General features: G+C 38.7%; 1 protein-coding gene across 3 annotated transcripts in view; it reads right to left on the bottom strand.

Moving 5' to 3' along the window:
* The window catches only part of unc-119 (unc-119 lipid binding chaperone), a 225841-nt gene that overhangs the window by 162971 nt on the left and 36122 nt on the right, over positions 1–26748 (bottom strand). Inside the window, exon 3 of one of the 3 annotated variants that reach the window (XM_090388906.1) lies at positions 18147–18155. The exons of the other annotated variants lie outside the window; for them this stretch is intronic. Within the exon in view, the coding sequence (XP_090245032.1) occupies positions 18147–18155 (9 nt within the window). The remainder of the gene's footprint in view (positions 1–18146; positions 18156–26748) is intronic. 3 annotated transcript variants of the gene reach the window in all.

The raw sequence follows: 26748 nt of genomic DNA, 5'->3' as shown, positions 1-26748 counted from the left end.
TTCTAAATGCCTATAAATATTCAACGACGGAATCTGCTTTGGGCTCAGAAATACAAATATTAACTAGCTTGTTGTTGTTATGGGAGTTTAATGGCGCATAAGCTACTATGGCTATAATGCACCTATATTAACTAGCAGGTTCTTAAACAGGGGTTATCCCTTGCCACAATAAACCGAATTAGGGTACAGGCTAAGGATAGGATACAAAATACTACACCAACCAACAATAGTAATACCAAAAAATACTTTATTTCTGTCCCATATGTTGAACAGTGGCACAAACAGCTTAATAGGTTCTTTAAAGATACCGAATTTAAAATTGTGGCCAGGCCGATACGGAAATTACACACTATACTGAACAATCGCTCGGTTCTTTCCGCGTTCGCAACACAAATTAATGATCTGGTATACAACATTTCTTGCAGTGATTGCGACTCGTCTTACCAAGGTTCGACGCGATTTTCTCTGAATATTCGTGTAAATTAACATGAAGCCTCAGTTCGTGCTTCTCGTTCATTAGCGAACGAGAAGCACAAGAAGCCTGCCATTAACGAAAAACATACTTTTTTATTTAACGAGGCCAAAATACTTAATGTTCAACGTAATTATATGTGACTATTAATTGCAGAAACAGTAGAAATTACATTACACGAGAATTCTGTTAATGTTCGGCGGCCATATTTGATCTCCGATTCGTGGACCTTTACGCGCATGCGCGAAGACAAATAATCACTATTTAAGTTTCGGGTTCAACCCTATTCAGTAATTTTCATTCCTGTGATCACGACATACGGTCAAAAAGCGTTGTCAGCTTCAGGAAGGAAAATCGTTTTGAATATTTTTGTTAGATTCTTTTTAACTTTTAATTGCATTAAATTGATTTTTAATTGTGTTAAATTGGTTTTTAATTATTTACTCTAATGTAAGTTTTCAATTTTTTCATTTTAATTTCTGGAGAGTATCATATGGAAGTGTTCTACGTACTATATTGAGGTAAACTCCTCTTATTATTTTACAAATATTAATATCAACGTAGAACGTATTGAGCATTACAGCTCTGATTCATACTATCTGATATTGTTGTATATGTTGGCACCAAAGACATTAACTGTAGGAGATCTGAGGAATTACTTATTGAATTACAATACTGAGTAAAAGTCACAAGCTAAGGTTAAATTTGAAAGTGCTTGCAATTCTGCCCAAACACAACAGGCGGGAGGACATGATGAGAACCTTGTCAATCAATTTGGCCTTAGAGAGATTGTGCAAGGCTCAGGTTGAATTTTTGTCAGAGTGGTCTTTCCTTGTTAGCAGAAGAGACCACTTCTACAGAGTTAAAAACTACAGATATTATCAATCCACTGCAGGATGGAAGCCTCAACAATTCATATTGAGGGGACCCTAGTTTTCCATGCTGGTCCAGTGAGAGTTGGCAGATTGATCATATTTAGCAGTCAGGAGCTTGAACCCCACTCTACTCAAAGCATGTGTGCTACAGCACTTATGCTCTTGACACTCGGCTACATGGCCTCTACAGGGATGGAATACACTTAAATAGAAAGGGTGACAGAATATTTTCTGATACTACTGAGGCAGTCCTTGGTGGATCAGAAAACCTCTAGTTTGGGGGAGTTACACAGACTAACAGATGAACAATAGCCACTGGCAGAAGTGAAAGTGATTTTTCCATTGCTTCTACTGTCATCAGCAGGAGCAGCCTTGAAAGTAAGGTGCTGGGGATTTCAAGAACTGCAGAGAGTCATCATGAGACAAGTAAATATATGAGCTGTGTCATGGATATTAAGAGTAAGAACAGATGCATGCATGCTTGCACATACACCAATGCTAAAAGTGCAGAAAATAAATTTGATGAATTTGAACTACTGGTAAAGACATCCAATACAGACATTGGGATTTCAGAGATGTGATGTCACTCAGATATAAGAGATGCAGGATTTGAATATGGAGAGTACAATAAATATGGAAAGGACAGGCAGGATAGGAGGGGAGGTATTATTGTTTTCTTAGTTAAGAAGCACAAAATGGGTGGCTAGTGCAATGTTCAGTTAGTTAGGTGTGATACATAAGCACCGGGAAAGCAAAAATGAGAGTAGGAGTGTGTTATAAGCCTAATGATTCTGAGTACAATGAACAGCTGTACAGAGAAACAGATTAGACAAGTAAATCAGAATGTCTTATAAATGTGGGATTTTAACTTTCCAGATATTAACCGGAACTTGAGGGTTGATCACTCACAAACTAGCAAGACTTTTGTGGATTTACTGAATGACTGTTTCCTACATGTGAGAGAAGCAACAAAAAGAAGAGATATTCTAGATCTCATTACTAGGAGTGATCATTCGTGCATTAAGAATCTACATATAAAAGAACCACTAGGTGGTAGTGATCACAATGTAATGATTCTGGTAACTTAAAGATTCAAAAACCATAAAGATTCCTCTTACCATCAAGAATAAAGTAAGGTGTTTTTGCTTTTGTAAAGGTGACAACAGTGGTCTCAGACAGTTTTTAAATTCTATAGTGGGACCAACTGAAGATGTTACCATCAGCAAATTCTAAATAGGAAGCATCAAAGAAATTAATCATAGAATATGGAGGCTTTTTATACTAAACTAATAAATACTCTTCAAAGTATAGGCCGTAATGGAAGTGTCAGATGAGCTGATAACACTCGTGGCAGAGAAGAAAAGTGTGTGGGATGCACATAAATTACTCCACAGAGCCATAGTGACTAGAACATGGTTTGAAGAGCATTCCGCAGATTTTACCACAGTGGAATGGCCTCCCATTCACTGGATATGAACCCTGTGGAGCATCTTTGGGATGCTGCGGAAAGGTCCATTCGAGCTTTGGCTCCTCCACTCAATAATGCAATGGAATTATGGACAGCTGTGCAGCAAGCACTTCCTTGAACCTTCCTTGGTCTACTGGAAATACCTGTGGAATGCTTTCGTGAACTTGTGCACTCAATGCCTCGCAGTATGCCTGCCCTTATTTGTTACTAGTTAGATATCCCATGATTTCTGTCCACTCAGTGTATATATGCTAGAAATTTATCAAACTCTACCAGGGAACTAAATGATATTAGAGTACCTGAGAGGAAAGTGGAAGAGAAATTGTTGAAGTCAAACATAAGGAAGATATCTGGAGTGGATGGGATCTATCCAGTTATATTAAGGGAGGCAGCAAAGGAAGTAAGAAAACACAGCCTTAATTATGAAAGCATCCTTGGATTCAGCCAAGGTCTCCATACCAACTAAGAAATATTGTTCAAGGTTTAGGCCTAAATATATGAACTAACGAGACTCATGTCAGAGAAGAAAAATGCATGGAATGCATATAAATTATTAGGAGACACAGATACCTATGGCAGATATAAGCTAGTTTGTAAACAAGTCACAAAGGTGATTAAGCAAGTGAAGGGAGATTACGAGAAATATTTGGCAAAGGACGCAAAGAAAAACAGCAAAGACTTCTTTACTTATGTAAACTCTAAAAGGAAGGAGATGAATCAGATTGGTCCACTTGACATTGATGGTTCGACTGTCGATGATTCTCTCAGGTAGCTGATAAACTGAATGAGTATTTTGCATCTACATTCACACGTGAGGAATTCTGTAGGGAAGTGAAGGCCAGAAGGTTATCCAGCTCTAACAGGAAGCTAAATGATTTTGTAATAACTGAGAGAAAAGTGGAGGAGAAATTGTTGAAGTTAAACATAAGAAAGGCATCTAAGGTGGATTCAATCTATCCATTTAATATTAAAAAAGGCAACCAAGGAAGTAAGCAAAACCCTGAGCCATGATTATGATAGCATCCTTGGACTTAGGGGATGTCCCCATGGACTGGAGATGTCAATGTATCCGCAATTCAAAAAAGGGTGACATGAGGAATTACAGATCTGTTAGTTTAACTTCTTTTCCAGCGAAAATAATGGAGTCACTGGTAAAAGAAGTAATGCAGAATCACCTAGACAAGGCTGCAATTATACTTCAAACACGGCATGGGTTTGTCAAGTGGAAATCTTTACTGACAGATTTTACTGGTTTCTACGATGCTGTCACAAAGGAATTGGACGCAAAAAATTATTTTGATATCATATACCGGGTGGTTATAAAATAAGCTTCCCTATTCAGGAGGCCCTAGTGTCAAAACGGTTAGAGTTAGCGCTGTAAAAATCGGTGGGTATGTCATTTAGTGTACCGGGAAGCGATTTGTAGAAGAAAAAAAAATTTGTTCAAACTTCTGCCACCAGAGGAAAAAAACGGCATTGTACATATGTAAAAGTTGTCGTTTACTTCAAGACACACTGCTTACATAAATGACATCCTGTCAGATAAAAGCAGAAAGGCCAACACCACCGTCAATAACCATTATGACTCTTTTATTAAAACTGTTGCTCTTTTATTAAAACTGTTCTACCAGAATAACAGTAACGTTAATGCAGCACTATGTGAATATCAGAAACTTAAAGGTTCGTAAAGAACTTTTGACATCAGTGGGGCTCTGAAAACTAATAAAGAAATTTGAAGTGACTGGGGAATTAGGTGTAATTCCAGGCAGGGGACGACCACGTATCAGAATGGAGGTAGTGGATGAAGTGGCAGTTGCAACGGTCTGCAGGTCAGAATGCGAAACACTACCAGTCAGTAGTGCCAGAGGTGTGTCAAGAGACTTGAACCTTCCTTGGTCTACTGTACGTAAAGTGCTTTTACACTGGTTCCTGTACAAGATTCACATAGTGCAAGAACCAAAGTTTTGTGATCAGCAACAATGAATAGACTTTGCTCTACGATTTCTGGCTCGTATGGAACTTGACGATACATGGGCTCAAATGATCCTGTGGTCTGATGAGGCACATTTCTCTCTTCATGGGGCTGTAAATGCACAAAACTGCCGAATATTCTTGTCCATCTGCTGTGCATGAAAGACCACTACAAAGTCCATACGTTACAGTATGGTGTGGATTCACAACAAGGTTTATAATCGGACCATTTTTCTTTGAAGAGTCTACACCTCATGGCCCCATAAGGTGTATGGTAACTAGTGCACAGTACAATGTACTGCATTCTTCTAAGAGATCGCATTATTCCCGCTCTGCAAGAAAGGCAATGCTTGGAGAGTGTAGTGTTCATGCAAGATGGTACACCTCCTCACATTGGTTGACAAGTGGAGTAACTGCTCCATTCAATATTCGGAAATTATCTCATCATTTCTAGAGACTTTCCACAGTTCTGGTCAACCCAATCACCAGATCTTAATCCCTGTGATTTCTGGCTATGAAGATACCTGAAAGACAGAGTTTACTCTGGCAACTCTACATGTCTGCATTTTGATGGCTTAACTAGTACGTCAAATTTGTTTATCATACTCTGTAGCAAACTTTGTCTGACGTCAAACTTGTTTACTATAATCTGTGCATATTTACTCTTGTGTACAATACAAACAAGTCAATATGCACCTGTTTCAAATGTCAATTTGAAAGCAAGCATTAAATAGCATATAGTCATGTAGCCAACATCCCCAATGAGATGCTATGTTTTCAGAATGTTATCTCAAGTGAAGGAAAGCACGTGGAATAATATCTTTGGGTTTCTAAGTTCTGATATTAAAATATAAACCTAAGTTAAGTATTCCATCTCATGTTTACAGTGCCAATTTCTCCCATGGTGGCAGAAATTAACTAATTTTTTTTCTTCTATAAATCGCTTCCCCATACCCTAAATGACATAATTTAGGATATGGGGAAGGTTGTGGCATTAAGATCAGCTTATTGCTATGGGTAAAAGGATAGTTGAGTGGGAGAAGATAGGAATGGTTATCAATGGACTCTTCATAGATTAATGTTATCAGTGGAGTCCCGCAGGGTTCAGTGTTGGACCCATTGTTGTTTTTTTATATTTATCAATGATATTTATAAAGTGTATCATGCTTAATGCCAAGTTTGCAGATAATACAAAGGTTGGCATGGTGGTTAATGATAGTATGCTACTGCAACGGGATCTCTATAGTTAGGCAAATGGGCTGAGAAATGGCAAATGAAGTTTAACATTGATAAATGCAACGTACTGTATATGGGTAGCAGTAACTGTATAGTAAAGTACCAATGGTGTGGTATTACACTCATGGTAATGGAAAATTAAATAGACCTGTGGGTAATTGTATAGCTGGATATGAAGTTCTGTGAGCAATGCAGATATCAGAACAGCTCATGGAATTTTGTCAATGATATACAGAAATTTTGTCATCAGGGATAAGGAGGAGATTATCCCATGGTATAAAGCAATAGTCTGGCCCCATGTTCAGTACTGCATTCAGGTCTAGAAGTCTCAGTGTAGGAAGGATGTGGAGTTGCTGGAACAAGTACAGAGAACGGTAAAGAGATCAGAAAGTGGAACAAGGGGGTGCAATTACCAAGAAAGGCAATAGGCTTCAATTCTGCAAACTGCATCATCTGGAGACTAGACACCTGTGATCTGATTAAGGCAGTTGTCCCCATACTTTTAGAGAAGCAGGCCACATATGAATTTTCGGAATATTTGGCAGGCCAGAGAAAATTCCTAATTACTTTGTGTCACCCTAATTCCTAATTAGGGTGACACGAGTAATTACAGACCAGTTAGTTTAACTTCTGTTCCGGGTAAAATAATGCAGTCACTGGTTAAAGATGCATTCCAGGATCATCTAGACAAGACTGCAGCAATAATTCAGACACAGCATGGGTTTGTTAAGGGAAAGTCTTGTCTGACAAATTTGATACGATATTATGATGTGGTTACAAAGGAACCGGATGCAAAAAATAATTTTGATATCATATATTTGGATTTCAGGAAAGCTTTTGACACTGTTGCGCATGGAAGACTATTGTACAAACTGGAGCAGAATGGTATTAAGGGTAAGTTGCTACAATGGATAAAAGGATGGTTAAATGGGAGAAGACAGAGGGTGGTAATCAATGGGTGCTGCTCTTCGTGGACTAATGTTATTAGTGGTGTCCCACAGGGTTCGGTTTTAGGTCCACTGTTGTTTTGTTTATTTATCAATGATATTGATGAAGGTATATCAGGCTTAATGTCGAAGTTTGCAGATGATACAAAGGTTGGCAGGGTTGTTAATGACAGTAATGGCAGTGTGCTACTGAAACAGGATCTAGATAATTTGGGCTGATGGGCTAAGAAGTGGCAACTGAAGTTTAAACTTGACAAATGCAAAGTACTGCATATGGGTAGAAGTAACCCCAGAGAAACGTACCAACTGTGTGGTATTACACTTAAGGTGGTAGAAAATGAAAAAGACCTGGGAGTAATTGTGAAGTCAGATATGAAGTTTTCTGAGCAATGCAGACAGGCTGCCAGGGCAAGTCATGGGGTTTTGTCAATGATATATAGGAATTTTGCTAGCAGGGAGAAGTAGGTGATTGTCCCTCTGTATAAGGCAATGGTCAGGCCACACCTTGAGTACTGCGTACAGGTCTGGAGGCCTCATTTTAGGAAGGATGTAGATTTACTTGAGATTGAAGGGCAACAAGATTGGTGAGGGGATTCTCTTAACAAGAGAGGCTTAAGTTCTGCAAATTGCAGTGGCTGGAGACTAGCCCCCTGCGCGGTGATCTGATTGAGGTGTATAAGGCCTTGAATGGGTTGAGCACGCTGAATTCTGATGAGATCCTTCCACTTGTTCAGATTACGAACCTAAGGGGACATAAATTCAAATTAAGAAAAGACAGATGTATAATAGATGTGCAGAAATTTGCCTTTAGCCAGTGGGTGGTTAATTGCTAGAACAAACTTCCATCTGTCGTTGTGGAAGTTGATAGGTTGAATAAATTTAAGGAGGAACTGGACAGGCATTTGGAGGGAATGGTGTGATTTTTTTTTTTTTTTTTGACTGATGCTGCATAAGCTCATACACATGCTTTCTTGCATCACATGCCACTACTACTACTACTATTCTTGTAACTCACATATTGTGAAAGGCTCATTATATAGAAGTGATGTGCCTGTACTGAAATTGATTCTTAACTTCTTTGCACTTATTTTATCCTTCTGAAAAGTTGGTTCATATGCAGTTTTAGCAGACGGTTAAGGAGAAGGATTCTCCAAGGACATTTGCTATTTCCTCATCAGGGGAGAATAGGCCTTGCACTTTCCATTTAGGATTGGAGAGGATGTCACAGGCAGTGGCGTATGCAGGTATCATCGTAACGGGGGGCATTGTGACCATGTCCAGGTGTCATGGGGGGTATGGCAACCAGTGAGTTTTTTAGAAAGCATGAGGCATTTAAAAAAATTTTAGGTTTAAGGAGGGGCATATGCCCCTTCTGCCTGCCCCTGAATATGCTCCTGGTCACAAGGGATTGCCACTGAGTTATTTGATTTTCCCCCAGATAAGGCTGGGATCCGATCTGCATCTGTAGTGACAGTGATGATAGTGAGGGCAAATTTAGTCCAGAATTCTTTTTTGGCTTCTCTTTTTATGCTTTGAGTCGCTTACAATTAAAAAGATTAAGGGTAACTTTGCAGAATAAATTCCATGTGTCTTTTCTTTTTTGCATCATTACTTCCACTCTGCTGGAATACCTGCAATTTCCGGTATTAGACTGAGGTATAACAATGGATGCGGCTGTCAATGTCTGATTTGTGATGTACATACTCTGTGACATTATCAGTGGACCAATGTTGGATAATTTTTCATCAAGTGATATGCATGATGAATATTTTGTTCAGTTTAACTTGAAGAATTTCCTTTTTTGTCATGTTTATGTATGCAATGTACTTTTTCAGTAGATTCCACAAAGTATTCGAAAGTGATCACTATTAAGCAGGTTGTCTAATACCGACTACTCAATCACAAAGGTTGATCTTGGGAAAAGTTCATATAAGTGTAAGAGCCAGTGTTCAGTAACAAAAGGTTATGCCCAGCAAGGAGATACAATGATTTGTCCATGTTTATCTATCTGGAGGGGATCTCCACAGTATATGATGTACATTGAAATCTCCCAACAGATGGGAGGGAGTTGGTCCGTATGTAACAGTCTTCAAGGTTATTTATTGTGCATGAGTAATTTGGTGTGAGTTAAATGGAACAAGGGTGAAAGAAATTCTGATTGGGACACAGGCAGCAACTGCCTCTAAGGAAGCTCTTGGTGAAAGGTTTGGATGAAATGCTAGAGAAGTAAGGCTATGCCTCCATGTACTGGAGTTCCACTGTCACTGTCTTGTCTATAAATTGCACAGTTTTAATTAATGGAGATACCTGTTGTGTTAAGTTTATTTCTTAAAAGCAGATGCCTATGGAATTATACTGCTTGATTAAGTCATGAATATTATCATATTTTATTTCAACTGACTCTGTAACACACTGGATGACATGGTACATTATGGTTTTTCTGACAGAGGATGAATCTGACTGTTTTTAGAATGCCGAATGTGTATTGTGATAAGTTTTTGATTTCTCTTTTCTATGAAAGAATGGTTGTCCGTGTCATATTCTGCATGTAATTCTAGGACTAATTTCTCTTGGGGTTGACATCAATGTCAATGCATGGACATACATCCATCGCAGTCAGTGAATCCAGGGTTTTTGCTCTGTTCATTTATTTGTTGTTTTGAAGACCTGAGTAGTTGGCAGTAAGGTTCAGGCACATTAGATAAGTGACATGTCAAGAGGATAGAGACATCTGTTTGAGTGGCTACTGTTTGCCATTTCTTAGCCAAGGCTGCTTATGTTAGTTTTGGTGAGTTTATTTGTTAATTTCTTTACTATCTTCCAATGCTCACAGGTTTGGAGCAAGCTGGATGCTTACTTTTACAATCTCAGCAGGATGGCAACTCTGAATAGCAGTTCATTTGTATATGGTCCTTGGAACAACAGTTAGGAAAACAGCATCCCCTTAGCTGAGAATGGCCAAATTTTTGCAACTAAAGCAGTTTATAGGATTGGGGTGTGCACAATCCCATAAACTGCACAGTTTATAGGATTGTGCACAGTTGAGATAACTAGCACTCTCATATGCACAGTTGAGATAACTAGCTTTGACAGATTTGGTGTGCTAAAAGTAAGGATGATAATGCAGGTGGCAATTAATTTGCCTTATTTCTAAATTAATATGTGCTTAGTCTATATGGCTTTTTAGTTTTGTAATTCCCTTCTGTCACATTTATCAGATCTCATTCGGATATAATCCTTTTGGATGCATTCAATGTAGAACAGAGACTAATAGTTATTCTGGCATGTATTAAATGTTTTAGGTTCAGAATGTCTGTGGGTAGCAATTTCTATGTAGAGATCCAATGATTGTAGTCATTTAGGTCATTTTATATGGATCAGCAGCATTCTCCAAAATATTTTTGGATCAAAAAGGATGAAAGCTTTCAATGTTATGTGAGCCAGTATACTCAAGCAGTAACAAACTGCTGTTATATATGATGCAGTAACAAAGGAAATGGAGACAAAAAAAATTGCGATATCATATACAGTAGACTCTTGATTTTCCGGAATAGATGGTAAAAAACAAATCCCGGATAATCGATTTCCCGGTTAATCCAAAAATACAGATGTCCCCGACATACGTAAGAGATACCTTCCAGGACTTCTTACTTCGTCGAGTTTTATGTAACTCGGGAATGACTAGTAACGTATTGCTACTATATTATTACTGACAAATCTGAATTCAGCGCGATACTTGTTAATGTTTAACCATTTTCATACATTCTTATTAGTTTAATTTTCTGATCCAAATCGATCGCTTTCCTTTTGTTGGTAGATGTACTAGTACTGCTGCCACTTATTCTCTTAGTCAGCACCATGATAATGGGCAAAATGAAATTTTCTGTAAAGAACTTCACAGGGTTAAGGTGAAAACTCACTATTATCACCCTGCGCAAGCACACATTTTACTAAACCACATTTCTGGAGGCCAACAAAAAACAATTTGCACTTTCCTTTTATTGGGCATTTCTGTTAGCGCAAAACGGGTGAAAAAAAAAAAAAAAAAGAGTGAAAACAAATTTACATAAATCCATAGTTGCGTAAGTTGGGGACTTACTGTATTCTTAGAGATTTAACGGATGCACCGTTTTCAAACTTTTGAATAATTTCAAGTCTTTGTTTAACTGAAAGCGCAACTCTTTCGTGTTTACCCATCATTTTCACGATTTCTAAACAAAAAAAAAATAATAATAATAATAATAAATATTTAATATAAAAAAATTTACATCTCTGAAATAAATAATGAAATGAAACAAAATTTGTCTTTTTGTGGTGCGACGGAACACAACAATCGACACGACGCACTAAAACAAACTAAACATTTCTTCTCTCTCATTTTTTTTTTTTTTTGAGCTGCGGGTGTGAAGACAGCGGGGGTTGCAAGATAATAGGTACACTTATCTCCCAATGACAACTTATAATGCCGCTTGTCACTTATTTATGACTTGCAAAATATCTGTTTATACCTATTCTAGTTATTACTTGAATTCTATGATTTCTGGTTGAATTTTTTTTTTTTTTTTTAATTTGGAGTCTTGAAGTGTCCCGGTTAATCCAATCCCAGTAAATCGAGAGTCTGCTGTACTTGAATTTAAGGAAAGTTTCTGATACTCTTGCAGATAAAAGACTGCTGTACAAATTAGAGAAAAGCGGCATTAAGGGAAAGTTATTGCTATAGATAAAGGAATGGTTGAGCAGGAGAAGACAGTGATTATCAATAGATGCTGCTCTTAGTGAATTAATGTTATTAGGGTTGAGCAATGGGCAATCATTGTTTTCAGTATTTATTAATGAAATTGATGAGGAGTATATAGGCTTACTGTCTAAGTTTGCATATGATACTGGGCAGGGTGGTTGATGACAGTAATGAAGGTATCTGCTGCAACAAAATCTAGAAAAATTAGGCAGATGGGCTGAGAAATGGCAATTGAAGTTTAACATTGACAAATGCAAGTTAGTGCATATGAGTAACAGTAATCCCAAATTAATGTATCATCTGTGTGGTACTACACTAGGGGTACTACACCAGGGGACTGAAAAGGACTGAGAGTAATTGTGCAGTGTGATATGAAGTTCTCTGAACAGGGCAGACAGGCAGCCAAGACAGCTCACAGGGTTTTGTCAATAATATATAGGAATTTTAATAGCAGAGATAAGGAGTTGATTAACCCACCGAATAAGGAAATTGTCTTGAGTACTGCATAGAGGTGTGGAGGTCTCATTTTAGGAAGGATATAGAGCTGCTGGGAACAGAGAAGAGAGCTGGGATACAGAGAAGGGGCAATAAGATTGGTGAGGGGAACAAAGGGGTGCTCTTACCAAGAAAGGCTTCACTTCTGCAAATTGCAACATCTGGGCACTAGGCTCTGGTTGAGCTGTTTAAGGCTTTCTATGGCTTTGGCAAATTCAGTGCTGATGGGATTCTTCATCTTGATCAGACTATGCACATGAGGGGGTATAAATTCAAAATGAGGAAAGATGGTTGCAGAATATTTGCGGAAGTTTACCTTCATCCAATGAGTGGTTGATTTCTGGAACAAGCTTCCATTCATTGCGGAAGTGGGTAGTTTGAATAAATGCAAGGAAGAACTAGACATATTGAAGGGGATGGATAGGTAAAATAGGTTTTATTTGGCTGATGCTGTATAAGCTTGCTTTCTTGCATGATTTGCCATCATTAACCATTAATACTAACATAGTTTTCACACCATTCTCATTCAAATGCTTTTTCAAGAGAGAAACAAATCCTGATTTACCTCTAATCTTCATGGGTGCACCACTATTATAACAGAAGCTAGTTGTTTCAGATCAAAGTCGCATTTTTTTGAATGCTCAAAAAATATTGAGTATATCAGTTCCACATATTCAACCTCACAGTCCACAACAAAGCACAAGGATTTCTTCATGAGTTTTGAGATCAGGGAGTACAAACCAAACCCAAAAGATTAACTGTAGCATGTCAATAAGACCAATTGACTCAACCAGTGCCAGAGAAAAACAAAACTAGTCTTTCAATTGTCAAATTAGTTGCTCACCTATGTGTTTTGATAATTCCAGTGAAGAACCATCCTGCAGAATTTACAGCTTTTTGCAGGATATCATTCTTCACCTTCCAATCATAATTCTCCAATAGAGTAACAATTTCCTTTATTATCTCAGCATTGGAAAATGGTTCTTTCTTCTTTGTAGCCAATATCTAAGCTGCTTTATAGCCAGCTAACATGAGATCATTCAACAAAACAAACTGCTTCTGGTCACAAAACTATGATTTCAGATGGGCAATTTCACTGACATGACTAGACCATTAACTGGAAATTTATCGTCAAATTCACTATGCATATTGTAAAAGTACTTCTTGAAACTCTCTTATTATCACTGAAACCTTTTTTTTGCACAGAAGGTAGACTAGTTTTTCCCTTACTTGTATCACTACAAATTTCGGCTCCCAGCTTTCTTGAAATTTTCATATCATGTTCTTCAATTCTCTTAACTTTTTATTTTTAAGACTCTGAAGTTCTGAATCAATGAGTTTGTATACTTCAATCACCTCATCATTATCTTCTGCTGCTGGTTCACTTCATTTTCAAACATACTTATTCATCACTAGGGGTGAAAATGTAAAAATCTTTCAAATTATAAGTTTTTGTGAGTGACTGAGAGGGAAAAATGTGAAAATTGTACTCAAAACAGAGAAGCAAAACATGTTTTAAAAAAAATTCAAAATTATAGACACCAACTGTTCAAGGTTGGTGTCTTGACTCAAACTGAAGGCAGGAAGGAAATGGAGTGTTAGTAAATGAAGTGATGAGTACTGGCTAGCAGCACTGCACTGGTGAGTCATTCAGAAGGTGAAATATGAAATTTAAAATTGCAACCAAGCATCAAAGAAAATGTTAGTTATATTTTATTGTTGGTGCCAAATATGGAAAACCTAAATTTGCCACACCTTCATGGCCAATTCGCCACTTGTAGCGAATCGTGAAAAGGTTGCTTCCACAGCTATACTATCATACGGAGGACAACGCGGAAGCAATTTTACTGGTGAATAACTGCCGCATTCTTTTCCGTGATTCACTTCATACTGATGAAGTGAATCACCTTTCCTTGCCAATATCGGTCACAAACTGTTGCAGCTGTATTTTGAAAGGAAACAGTTTTAAGTCTTTTGAAACTATGTTTAAGTTGGACATTTCTTTTAAACCCAGATATTGCAACAATCATGTCACAGATTTTTTTAGGCTATATATGCATGATCAATTGTCCTCACAAACATCTCTATGCCAACAATGCACTTCATGTTATCCATCACAAAAGACAAATTCTTCACTAAACTTGAAACTAAATAAATAAAACTAAGTAAATAAATAAATTTGATGAATTTGAGGTGCTGGTCAAAACATCAAAGGCAGGTGTTTTGGGATATCAGACAACACAGATATAAGGAATGCAGATTTGGAATTTGAGGAGTACAATGTGTACAGGAAGGATAGATAGGATAGGAAGGGAGGAGGGGTTATGCTATTATTATTAGCCATATAGTGCAAGGAAGCCCGAGGCTTTTGCCCCACCAGCCAAAAAAAAAAATTTCTGAGTTCTCCCTGAGAGAGTGAGACAAAAATAAAAGGGAATCACCAAGAAAGAGAAGAATGATGATATCCAGAGATCAGGACCCTGGGTGTGCCAAGTCCATACTCACCAGATGTGAGACAAAATCTAATGAAGTGCACCCAGTTGATATGCATGGACAGTGCAGTGTTGAGTCAGTTTGGTGTGACATAAGCACTGGGGAAGCAAAATTGAGAGTAGGAGTGTGCTATAGACCTAATGACTCTGATTAGTATAATGAGTGGCTGTACAGAGAAATAGTGGACCAGCAAATCAGATTGTCTTATAATGGGGGATTTTAAATTCCCAGATATTGACTGGAACATGTGGGTTGGTCATTTGCACACTAGCAAGGCTTTTGTGGATATATTGGATGATTATTTTCTACAACAGCATGCTGTTATTGTTATGGGGTTTGGTGGCACATAAGCTGCTGTGACTATAATGCACCTATTCATTTATAATATAAGGATATGAGAAATTTTTGTAAAATCAGAAAAGATTAAATAGTCTAATCACGACTATAAGATACCTCCCCAGAGGGCAAGAGTTTCACCTACTGGATTCAGAGGAGGAATACAGAGCCCTGACCAACTTCGCTCAAGAACTCTTCTCAAGAAGGAGAACACTATATGCAATGCACCAGGAGTGAAAGACGATCAGCCAGATAACAAATCAAAACATCCTTTAGGACACACCCCGGAATGAAAATTATGTGCAAGCTACTAGCTGTCTACCAAGAAACCCTGCCTATGTACCAACAAATATGAGACCTAAGTGAAACTGACAAATATACTGAATGAAGATAGAGAATCAAAAACAAAGACATTCAACTTGGACGGGACACTATCCCACGAGTGACTCTACTAGCGGACTTATGACTACACTACGACTGATGCAGCCTCACTGCCATGTAGCCAAATGGCGATCTCTATCAGCTCCCTTGCCTGGTACCTTTTTTCCTATCCCTGGCAGGGGGGGAGGAGGAGATAGTCTTCCTGTTTCCTCCCTCCCCTACCACCCCATATATTTTGCCTGGTGAGGTATGGGCATGCCTTACTGACCACCTGGGGTTGTCTTCCCTATCGACCCCATACTTCTTTACCCCCCCCCGGTCTTCAGTCTCTTCCCCCTACTCTGACTAATACGCCAGCGTAAACCCCACATAACTAATCAAAATTAACAATTTCTAAACTGAAAACTGAACCATATTAACCACTCCTGGCTTTTCTAAACTTAAGTGCCCCCGTTTTTTTTTTTATATTTTATTTTATTTTATTTATTATTTTTTTTTAAGGTCCTAGCCACCGAAATCTCAGGAAATTAGGTGGCAGGACCTGCCAGAGTGCATATAAGCTACTGGGTTCCTGGTCTGCCTCCACGGGGCGAAGTGGGGCAACGTTGGGCCCCAATTGGGGTTTAGCGGCTAAATGACCAGAAGAACAACGGTACATGACACTAAACGATCCAAGACCCACACACTTTTAAATCTCTGGCATTTACAGCGTACTGTAACACACCACAATGTAAACTACGCGGAGATGGGGGAAACCCCTGGTGCCGCTTGACCCTAAACACACACTAGTCCAGTTTGCTTGAGGTAGTTGAAAAATTCAGTAATATTTGCCTTCTCACTAATGAGATTCTCTAAAGTTATTGGTTTATCAAGATTTACCAGTGATAGCAGGGTTGATGTTCTGTCTTGTCTATAGTAGGGGCAGTCAATGAGAATGTGTTTAACAGTCAGATTTATATAACAATGTGGACACTTTGGTGGATCGTCTCCTGTGAGTAAATAAAGCGGGTAAGATGAGTATGGCCTATTCTTGCCCTTGAAAGGACTACTTCTCGTCTTGATGTACAGACACTGAGTGCCAAATTTTCAGATCACATTTAAAATGTAGCCGACTGGTCAGGAGCACGAGTATAGTAGCAAACGCTTATTGAGTGGACCGAGGTTCAAGCCCATGACAGCTAAATACAATTAATGTTTGTATTGATTGATTTATTTATTATAAACTCCACTGACCTGGTGGTTGTGCCAGAGTATAAACAAGAATAATCTTGGGAAGAACTCCAAGCAAGAGGTTTGATCAGTGGAGAAATTGTTGTTGACGAATTTTTAGTAATCGATAATGATGTCATAGTAGCTGAATATCCGAGTGACACCAACATTTTGAAGCGTATTCAAAGAACTAATGACAATATCAGCAATGAACTAGATAAAAATGAGGGCAATATTAAACATATATTAAGAGGGCGCTGACTCTTTAAAAATTACAGGCTCCTAAAAAGCTATAAGTGTTTTCCATTTTATTTACCTAATTGTTCTTTTATATTGTACTTTATACGTAGTCTTATAGTGATAGTTACGCTGGTTACTTTTATTTTTAATTTAGATAAAGAGTTTTTGTAGCTTACTACTTAATATACGTAAAACTGTTATTTCGTTCGAATCTTGCAGCCATTGTTTTTGTATAGAGTGGTAGGGAATTCAAATTTTTAATTGCGGTAACTAGGTAGCTCTAACGTATAATTATATAGCGTAATACGCATCACTGTTTCTATTAGATAGCGTAGTATTGACATTTAATTAATTAAATTTATTGATCTTATTAATTTAAATATAATGCCCCAGACTAAAGCAGCAAAGCAACGGGCACAAAGTGGTAGGAGTGCTGTGACTCGGGGGAGAACTAAGGGGGGCAATTCTTCAACACATCACAGCCTAAAAAAAAGTGCAACTTGTGAAATGTTTACCGAACTCTCTGGAACAGAACAGGATATTGCCATGGGGGATGTCTTTGTGTGTGCGCGATGTAGGGAGTGTAAGGAAATCAGGCGACAACTCAGTGTTGTTATGGGCCTATATGAGAGCTTGAAGGACAGGGTGGATGCCCTCGAAGGATCTAAATTGAGGTGCCCATCAAGCTCTCAGCTGGCCACATCAACACCAGAGCTTGCACTTGGTCATCACGCGACACAGCGGCAACCCTCAAGGCAGAATGCGCTGGTCTCACAGGAATTAGAAGTTGTTGGTGACTCTATTGTCAGAGAAACGGGGAACATGCTTTGTAAAAAGGATAAGTGGAACAGGACCAGGGTATGTCTGCCAGGGGGAAAGGTTGATGACTTTGTAGAGCGGATATCATCTTTTAAGGGCACATTCGAGTGTTGGCATTCGAGGTGAGCGGACGTGCTTAGACAGGGCTCCTCAGTTAAGTGGTTTACTTTTGGATAGTGCTTTTAAATATTTGATTTATTTAGATATTGTTGGATTATTTTGTTATAGGTTTTCCTGTAACTGTTTGATTTTAATAATATTATAGATATAATTTTTTAAAGTTACTTTCATTGATATTTATTTAATTTTATAATGGTAGTTACGAGATCTGCCTTAAACACGTCACAGGGTATCGTGACTCACACGGAAATAGCCGATGACGATTTACGGGCGAGTCATGATTTAATCCGTTGTGGAACCTGTGGAATGTTTTCCAAGGTCGACCTGGTGACTAATCCTACCTCACCTGGAGATTCTTTTCTTTGTGATCGATGTAAGGAGTGCACCGATCTTAAATTACAATTTGGTGCACTGATGGAACAATTTGAGTGGCTGAAAAAAACAAGTGCTTGCCCTCGAAAATAATGCATCTGGGAGCTCGTCAGGGACTCAAAACTCCAGCAATCTACCAAGTGATGCACACCTGATTTGAGCCTCAAAACAGAAAAACCAAGTGCAAACTACTCTGGTTAAAAAGGACATTGTTTTATTAGGAGACTCCATTGTCAGGGAAACGGGGAATATTTTTTGTAATAAGGATAGGTGGAGCAGAACCAGGGTATGTCTGCCAGGAGCAACTATTGATGATGTCACCAACAGATTGTCAGATTTTAAAGGGGGTAAAGAAAATATTATTATTCATGTGGGGACAAATGATATTAAACTTACACGATCTGACGCTTTGTTGGAAAAATACAGGACCATGCTGAGGAAATGTCGGGAGCTAGGCCATAATGTCTATGTGTCTGCAATTCTGCCCAGACACGATAGGAGGGATTATATGTTAAGAGCCTTATGGATTAACTCAAGACTTGAAGGAATCTGCAAGGCTTTAGGGGGTAAATTTCTATCAGCATGGCCCACAATTGTAGGTAGAAGGAATTTGTTTTGTAGAGACGGGATACACTTAAACAAAGGTGGTGCAAAAGTTTTTGCCAGTATTATTGAGGATACCTTAAAGGTTCAGGGAAACTGCTAGCTGGGGGGGGGGTAATATTGACACGTGTTTATCTGATAATATTGGTCAATGTAACTCTTGCACATACCTTAAGAGTTCTTATCTGTTACCCCAACTGGACGTATTATCTAGATGTTCTGGGGGCAAAGACGTTTCACGTGAGCGGGTAGCTAATATCAGGGAAGAGAGCCTAAAAAACTTCAAGGGTTGTGTTAGGGTTGTTAAATATACAAGAACAGTAAATCTTAATTGTTTATACAGTAACGTTAGAAGTGTCGTCAATAAAATGAGCGAATTCGAACTGCTGGATAAAACAAGTAACGCGGACATAATAGGGCTTACAGAGACGTGGTGCCACCCGGAAATTGGGGATGATGAGTTTCAGTATGGCTCGTATAATGTATTTAGGAAGGATAGGTTAGATAGAAGGGGTGGTGGGGTTATGCTTCTTATCAGAAGCAGCCTGAGTGCGATGATAGCTTTCCCGGATTCAGACATTTCACATGCTAGTATAGAGTCTGTATGGTGTGAGATAGTTGGAAACAAAGGTATAATGCGAGTAGAGGTAATCTACAGACCAGGTGATTGTGAAGATTATGACAAAAGCCTCTACATGCAAATGGAATGGGCAAGTAAGCGTCAATGCCTTATTATGGGTGATTTCAATTTGCCTCTAATTGATTGGAGTAAATGGGAAGGAAACTCGACACGGGGAACAAAATTTTTAAATCAACTTGATGACTGTTATTTGTATCAACATGTCAGGGAAAGTACTAGGGAAAAGAATATCCTAGACCTCATCATCACACATGAATCAGATGACATAACAGGGCTGACAGAAGAGGAACCAGTAGCAGGAAGTGATCACGGAGTTCTACGGTGGATGATGACGAGAGAGGTAGCAGAAGTAAAAGGCAAAGGAATGGGTTTTAATTTCAGAAAAGGAAATTACGATGCCTTAAGGTACTACATGGCCTCTATTAACTGGGTAGATATCGCTCAGAGAATGAATGCAATTGAACTGTGGTACGCTTTTAAAACATTAATCACAGATGCCTTGAATGCGTATATACCATTAAAAAAATACTCCACGAGAAGGGTTCCAAGTTGGATGAATAGTGAAGTTGCCACATTACTTGAGCAGAAAAAGGTGGCATGGAAAGGTTACAGAGCAATAAAAAGTACTGAAGCCTATAACAGCTACAAGGTGATGTGTAATAGCCACAGAAAAGGTTCGGACAGGCAAAGGCAGTTTATGAGAAATCACTAGCAAACAGAGCAAAGAGGGGGGATAAGGAATTCTTCACATATATAAATGCCAAGAAGAGCAGGACAAACCAGATCGGACCTTTACGTAAGGGAAAGGGGATAGTAATAAATACACCAGCTGCCGTTGCAGATGAACTCAACAGTTATTTTGCATCGATATTTACAAATGAAAAACCTTTTGTGGCAATGGGAAATTGTGGGAGCGAAGTTAAAAAATATGTAATTAATGATATTGAAATTTCGCAAGATTATTTAATGAAAAAACTTTCGAGCCTACAGACAAGTAAGGCTCCTGGAGTTGATGGAATATACCCTATAATCTTAAGAGAGGCGGCAAGCGAGTGCATTGAACCATTGAGGCTAATTATGCGAGCATCACTAGACTCTGGGGAGATTCCCTTGGATTGGAAAAGTGCAAATGTATCTCCCATACATAAGGGGGGCTCTAAAAGTGAAGTTGGAAATTATCGACCTGTCAGTCTGACTTCAGTAGTACGGAAGATCATGGAGGCAATGATCAAGGGTGGAATTCAGGATCATTTGGATCGAACTAAAATTCTCAAGGATACTCAGCATGGTTTTGTAAAGGGAAAATCATGTTTAACAAATCTGGTTCGCTATTTCGAAAGGGTCACTCACGAGCTGGATTTATCGAATAATTTCGACATTGTTTATTTAGATTTCAGCAAAGCTTTTGACTCAGTCCCACATGAGCGGTTGCTTTATAAGCTGGAACAGGTTGGAATCACTGGGAAAATCCTTAGATGGATAGAAGGATGGCTTCAGGGCAGGAGGCAGAGGGTTGTGATAAATGGCTATACCTCAGATTGGGTTGATGTAAGAAGTGGGGTTCCTCAAGGATCACTATTAGGACCACTGTTGTTTTTAATTTTCATAAACGACATCGATGAAGGGATAGAGGGCGTGATGTCTAAATTTGCAGATGATGTTAAAATTGGTAGAGTAGTTAATGATCACTGTCAAGTTGAGCTTCTTCAGAGAGACCTAGATAGACTTCAGGAATGGTCAGAAAAATGGCAGCTGTGCTTTAATTCAACAAAGTGTAAGGTATTACACCTGGGAAACAGTAATCCCAAAAAAACTTATTCACTTGGTGGAGTTCAACTAAACCCAGTACTGGAGGAAAGGGACTTGGGTGTTACGATACGGTCAGACATGAAATTCTCTGAGCATTGCAAACAGGTTGCAAGGAAGGCCCATGGTGTTCTATCGATGATCTATCGAACTTTTGCAAGTAGAGATAGAGACGTGATAATCCCATTATATAAGGCTTATGTTAGACCACACTTGGAATACTGTGTTCAAGTATGGAGACCGCACCTAAAGAAAGACATCGAGCTTCTTGAAAGGGTGCAAAGAAGGGTAACTCGCCTGGTGAGATCGGCAAAAGGGCGTCCTTATGAAGAAAGACTTCGAATATGTGGGTTGCAGAGTTTGGAAACTAGACACCTTAGAGGAGATTTGAGTGAGGTGTTTAAGGCTCTGACAGGCATCAGTAAAATGAATGAGGACGAAAATTTCAAGATTATAAATGATGCTAGAACTAGGGGACATAAATTCAAGTTACAGGGGGAAATGTTTAGATTGGACTGCAGGAAGTTTTACTTCAGCCAGCGAGTTATAAATTACTGGAATAAGTTGCCTTCATGGGTGGTAGAGGCCGACAGCTTGGGGAAATTCAAAGGTCATCTGGATAGTCATCATCATCATCATCATCATCAGCCATTTTCAATCCACTGCAGGATGAAGGCCTCTCCAGCAACTTGCTAGTTCCTTCTGTTTTTGAGCACTGGCCATCCACTTACTACCCAAAAACTCATGAATTTCATCTATCCATCTCAGCCTTTCTCTTCCAGGTTTTCTTCTAGCTCCTCTTTGGTACCATTCTGTTATTTTCTTAGTCCATCTGTCATCATGTCTTCGAGCTATGTGTCCTGCCCAAGACCATTTTAGTTCTTTAGTTTTGATAAGAATGTCCTTTACTTGAGTTTGCTGCCTAATCCATGTGTTTCTCTTCTTATCTAACAGTCTGATTCCCAATATAATTCGTTCCATTCTTCGCTGTGTAGTTCTCAGCTTCTCTTCCATTCTTTTGGTGAGTGCCCAAGTTTCACTTCCATAAGTCATGGTGGGGAGCATACATTGATTCATTATTTTACGTTTCAGACAAACTGGGTTATTGCTCTTCAGTATGTGACTATATTTCCTGAATGCTATCCATCCAAAATTTATTCTTCTCTTGTCTTCCAGCCATTTATCATTATTACAGCTAATAACTTGTCCCAGATAAGTATATGACTCCACCTTTTCAATTACTGCTCCTTCAATCATTATTTCCCTTTCCGTGGCATACTTGTTCATCATTACTTTTGTTTTAGCCATATTCATCTTTAGTCCAAAATTCTTACTAACTGTGCATAACTGATTAACATTTTCCTCTAATTCTTTGGGATCGTGGCTTATGACCACAATGTCATCTGCAAATCGTAAATGGTTTAGGTACTCTCCGTTCACATTGACTCCTTTCTGTGACCAGTCTAATCTTCTGAAAGCTTCCTCAAGGGCAGCAGTAAACAGCTTCGGAGATATTGTGATAATGATTAGACTTTGTCTAGTCTAATAAAGGAGGTAGCACTCATATATTTTCTTCAAAATCATAATATATGGAGTATCTATGCCTTGTCTTTCCAGTGCCCGAAACATTGCCTTATGCTGTATGGAGTCAAATGCCTTTTCATAATCCACAAATGCCAGGCTTTAGGGATGCTTTCTCTCATTTGCTTTCTCCATTAGCTGTGATATTACGTGAAGGTGATCCATAGTTGAGAATCCTGTCCTAAAGCCAGCTTGCTCTGTTGGTTGATTCTCATCGAGTATTCTTTCTCATCTGTTAGTAATGACCCTTGTGAACAACTTGTAGATGTGGGATAGCAAGCTAATTGGTCTATAATTTCCAATTTCTGATTTATCTCCTTTCTTATGCAGCAAAACTATGATTGCATTATTCCACTGCTTAGGCATCATACCTTTTGTAATGCAATTTGTGAAGAGCCTTGCCAGTTTTTGTGTTATGTCTCTTCCTCCCAATTTTAACAACTCTACAGTAACTTCATCTTCCCCCGGGGCTTTCTGATTCTTCGTTTTCTTCAATGCATGTTCTACCTCATCAGGAAGAATATTGGGTATGTCGTATGTGTTGCTACTTTGCAATCCATCTTCCCCACTGCTGGCATCATTCCCCTGCTCCTTGTATAATTCTCTATAGTAGTCTTCTGCTATTTGAATTATGCCTTCTCTGCTGTTTATAAGTACACGATTGCTATTCCTCAGTTTCAGTATCATTTGTCTTTCTGTATTACTGCTCATGGCTGCTGATTTAAATCCTTTGTTTTCCCTTAATGCTTGTTCTACGTTTCTTGTGTTAAATCTTCTTATGTCCTCTCTGAGTCTCTTTCTAATGGCTTTGCATAACTCAGTATACTCAATTTTCTCCCTGTCAGTGTTTTTCTTGCTCTTCATTTGTCGTCTTCGGTTCATCATGACAAGTGTTTCTCGACTAATTTTTTCTTCTTTGGATTTCTGTTTCCCTATAGGTTTCTTGGGCTTTATCACTTCAAAAAGTTGTAATATTCCTCGTTGATATCTTGGACCTGAGCAGTCTGCAGAAGCTCAAACTTGTTCTAAGTTCCAGTACATACTGCTTTTTCTCCTCCTCTGTTATCTCAAAGACCTTTGTATTATTTACCTCTTCATCATCATGGCTCGATGTTGGTGCATAAATCATTATAATCTTTAGCTTGTACCTCTTAGAAATCTTGAGTATTAGTCTTGATAGTACTACTATCAAGACTAGTATTAGTCTTGATAGTATCTCCCTTACCCGAAAGTACTATCTGGATAGTACTTTCGGGTAAGGGAAGCGCATAGGATGATAGGTTTAATTTCCCTTTTTTTTTTTTTTTTCATTAATTATTATTATTTAGTTATTAATTTTATCATTGTTTTGTTCGAATTATTTATTTTTATTATATTTTTTTTTTTTTTGGCTGGTGCTGCATAAGCCATAGGCTTTTTTGCACCATGCGGCCGTTACTAATACTAAGGTGATATAGTTCTGCACATTGGCACTAATGACATTAAGAGTAGGAGACTGGCAGAATTACTTAACAAGTACAGGTCACTGTTGAACAAAAGCCGTGAATTATTGTTGAATTTGAAAGTGTCTGCAATTCTGCCCAGACGTGATAGGAGGGAATATATGATGAGAGCCTTGTCGATCAATTCAGCTCTGGTTTGTTTGTTATTTGGTTTTTAGGAGCATTAGCAACTAAGGCCATATTGCTCAGGGAATATGCTGTGGTCATTCCCTGACCTTTCCGCATCCTCTGTGTTTGGTGGTGACGGGCTCGAACCCTGGTCTAATCAAGATGCGTGTGCTACGCACTGCTGCCCCTTCCCACCTGGCTACAGAGGTGCCATTCAGCCCTGGAAAGATTGTGCAAGGCTCAAGGGGTAGAATTTTTTTCAGCCTGGTCTGTACTTGTTAACAGGAGAGACTGCTTCTACAGGGATGGGATACACTTAAATAGAAAGGGTGCAAGAATATTTGCTAATGCTATCAAGGCAGTGTTAGGTGGGTCGGAAAACTGCTAGCTTGGGGGGATTCACAGACTAAAAGGTTAAAAGTAGCTGCAGGGAGAGGTGAAGGTGATTGTTGCACAACTTCTATTAGAATAAGTAGCGACCTGGAGCGATCGGTGCTGGAGGTTTCAGGGACTGATGGCAATCATTCTGAAACAGGCGGGTATATGGGATGTGTTAGGGTAACTAGGAATAGAAATAGGTGCATGTATACCAATGTTAGAAGTATAGAAAATAAATTTGATGAACTTGAAGTGTTGGTCAAGACATCAAAGGCGGATATTGTTGGGATAGCAGAGACGTGGTGTCACACAGATATAAGGAATGCAGAACTGGAATTTGGGGAGTACAATGTGTACAGAAAGGATAGACAGGATAGGAAGGGGGAGGAGGTGTTATGCTGTTAATTAAGAAAAACAAAATCAAAAGAAGTGCACCTGGTTGATATAGATGAACAGTGCACTGTTGAGTCAGTTTGGTGTGACATAAGCACTGCGAAAGCAAAAATAAAAGTAGGAGTATGTTAAAGGCCTAATGACTCAAATGAGTACAATGAACAATTGTACAGAGAAATAGAGTGGGCTAGTAAATCAGAATGTCGTATAATGGGGGATTTTAACTTCCCAAATATTGACTGGAAATTGTGGGTTGGTCACTCACACTACTCAGACTATTATGGATTTATTGGATGATTGTTTCCTGCAGCAGCATGTTCGAGAGGCAACCAGAGAGAGTAATACTCTTGATCTGGATATCAGCAGTGATCATTCGTGTATTAAGAATTTGCAGATAAAGAAACCACTAGGTGGCAGTGATCGCAGTGTACTGATGTGGGATTTACTTAAGGATTTAATTATTATCAGGGGTAAAGGAAAGGGTTTTTGCTTCCGTAAAGGTGAATACAGTGGTTAGAGACAGTTTTTAAATTCTGTACAGTGGAATCAACTGACGATGTTACCAACAGTAAATTCTAAGTGGGAAGCATTCAAAAAATTAATCGTGGATGCTACTAAAAGTTTCATACCTATTAAGAAATAATGTTCAAGGTTTAGGTTATCAAATGAACTAATGAGACTCGTGACAGAGAAGAAAAATGCATGGGATGCATATAAATTATCAAGCGACTCAGAAGCCTATGGCAGATATATAATCTAGTCTGTATTCAGGTCACCAAGGAGGTACCACCAAATACGGAGGAGGCGGAAAGGTCAGGGAATGACCACCGCATATTCCCGAAGCAATATGGCCTTAGTTGCTAATGCTCCTAAAAACCAAATAACAAACAAACCAAGGAGGTTAGGCAGGCAAAGGCAGATTACAAGAAATCCTTGGCAAAAGAAGCTAAGAAAAACAACAAGGATTTCTTTACTTATATAAACTCTAAAAGGAAGGGGATGAATCTGATTGGTCCACTTGACATCGATGGTTCGACTGTTGATGATCCTGCTCAGATAGCAAATAAACTGAATGAGTATTTTGCATCTATATTCACACATGAGGTTTGAAAATGGCAGAAGGTTATCAAATTGTAGTAGGTTACGTAATGATTTTGTAATAACTGAGAGCAAAGTGGAGGAGAAATTGTTGAAGTTAAGCATAAGAAAAGCACATGGGGGTGGATGGGATCTATCCAGTTATATTAAAGGCGGCAGCAAAGCAACTAAGCAAACCCTTAGCCATAATTATGAAAGCATTCTTGGACTCATGGGAGGTTCCCACGGACTGGAGATGTGCAAATGTATCCCCAATTCACAAAGGGTGACACGAGTAATTACAGACCAGTTAGTTTAACTTCTGTTCCGGGTAAAATAATGGAGTCACTGGTTAAAGATGCATTGCAGGATCATCTAGACAAGACTGCAGCAATAATTCAGACACAGCATGGGTTTGTTAAGGGAAAGTTTTGTCTGACAAATTTGATTGGTTATTATGATGTGGTTACAAAGGAACTGGATGCAAA

Source organism: Mastigoproctus giganteus, chromosome 2 (genome assembly GCF_048544385.1).
Source record: "Mastigoproctus giganteus isolate SK-2022 chromosome 2, ASM4854438v1, whole genome shotgun sequence".
Classification (NCBI taxonomy): Eukaryota; Metazoa; Arthropoda; class Arachnida; order Uropygi; family Thelyphonidae; genus Mastigoproctus; species Mastigoproctus giganteus.
This window is presented reverse-complemented; position numbering and strand designations above follow the sequence as displayed.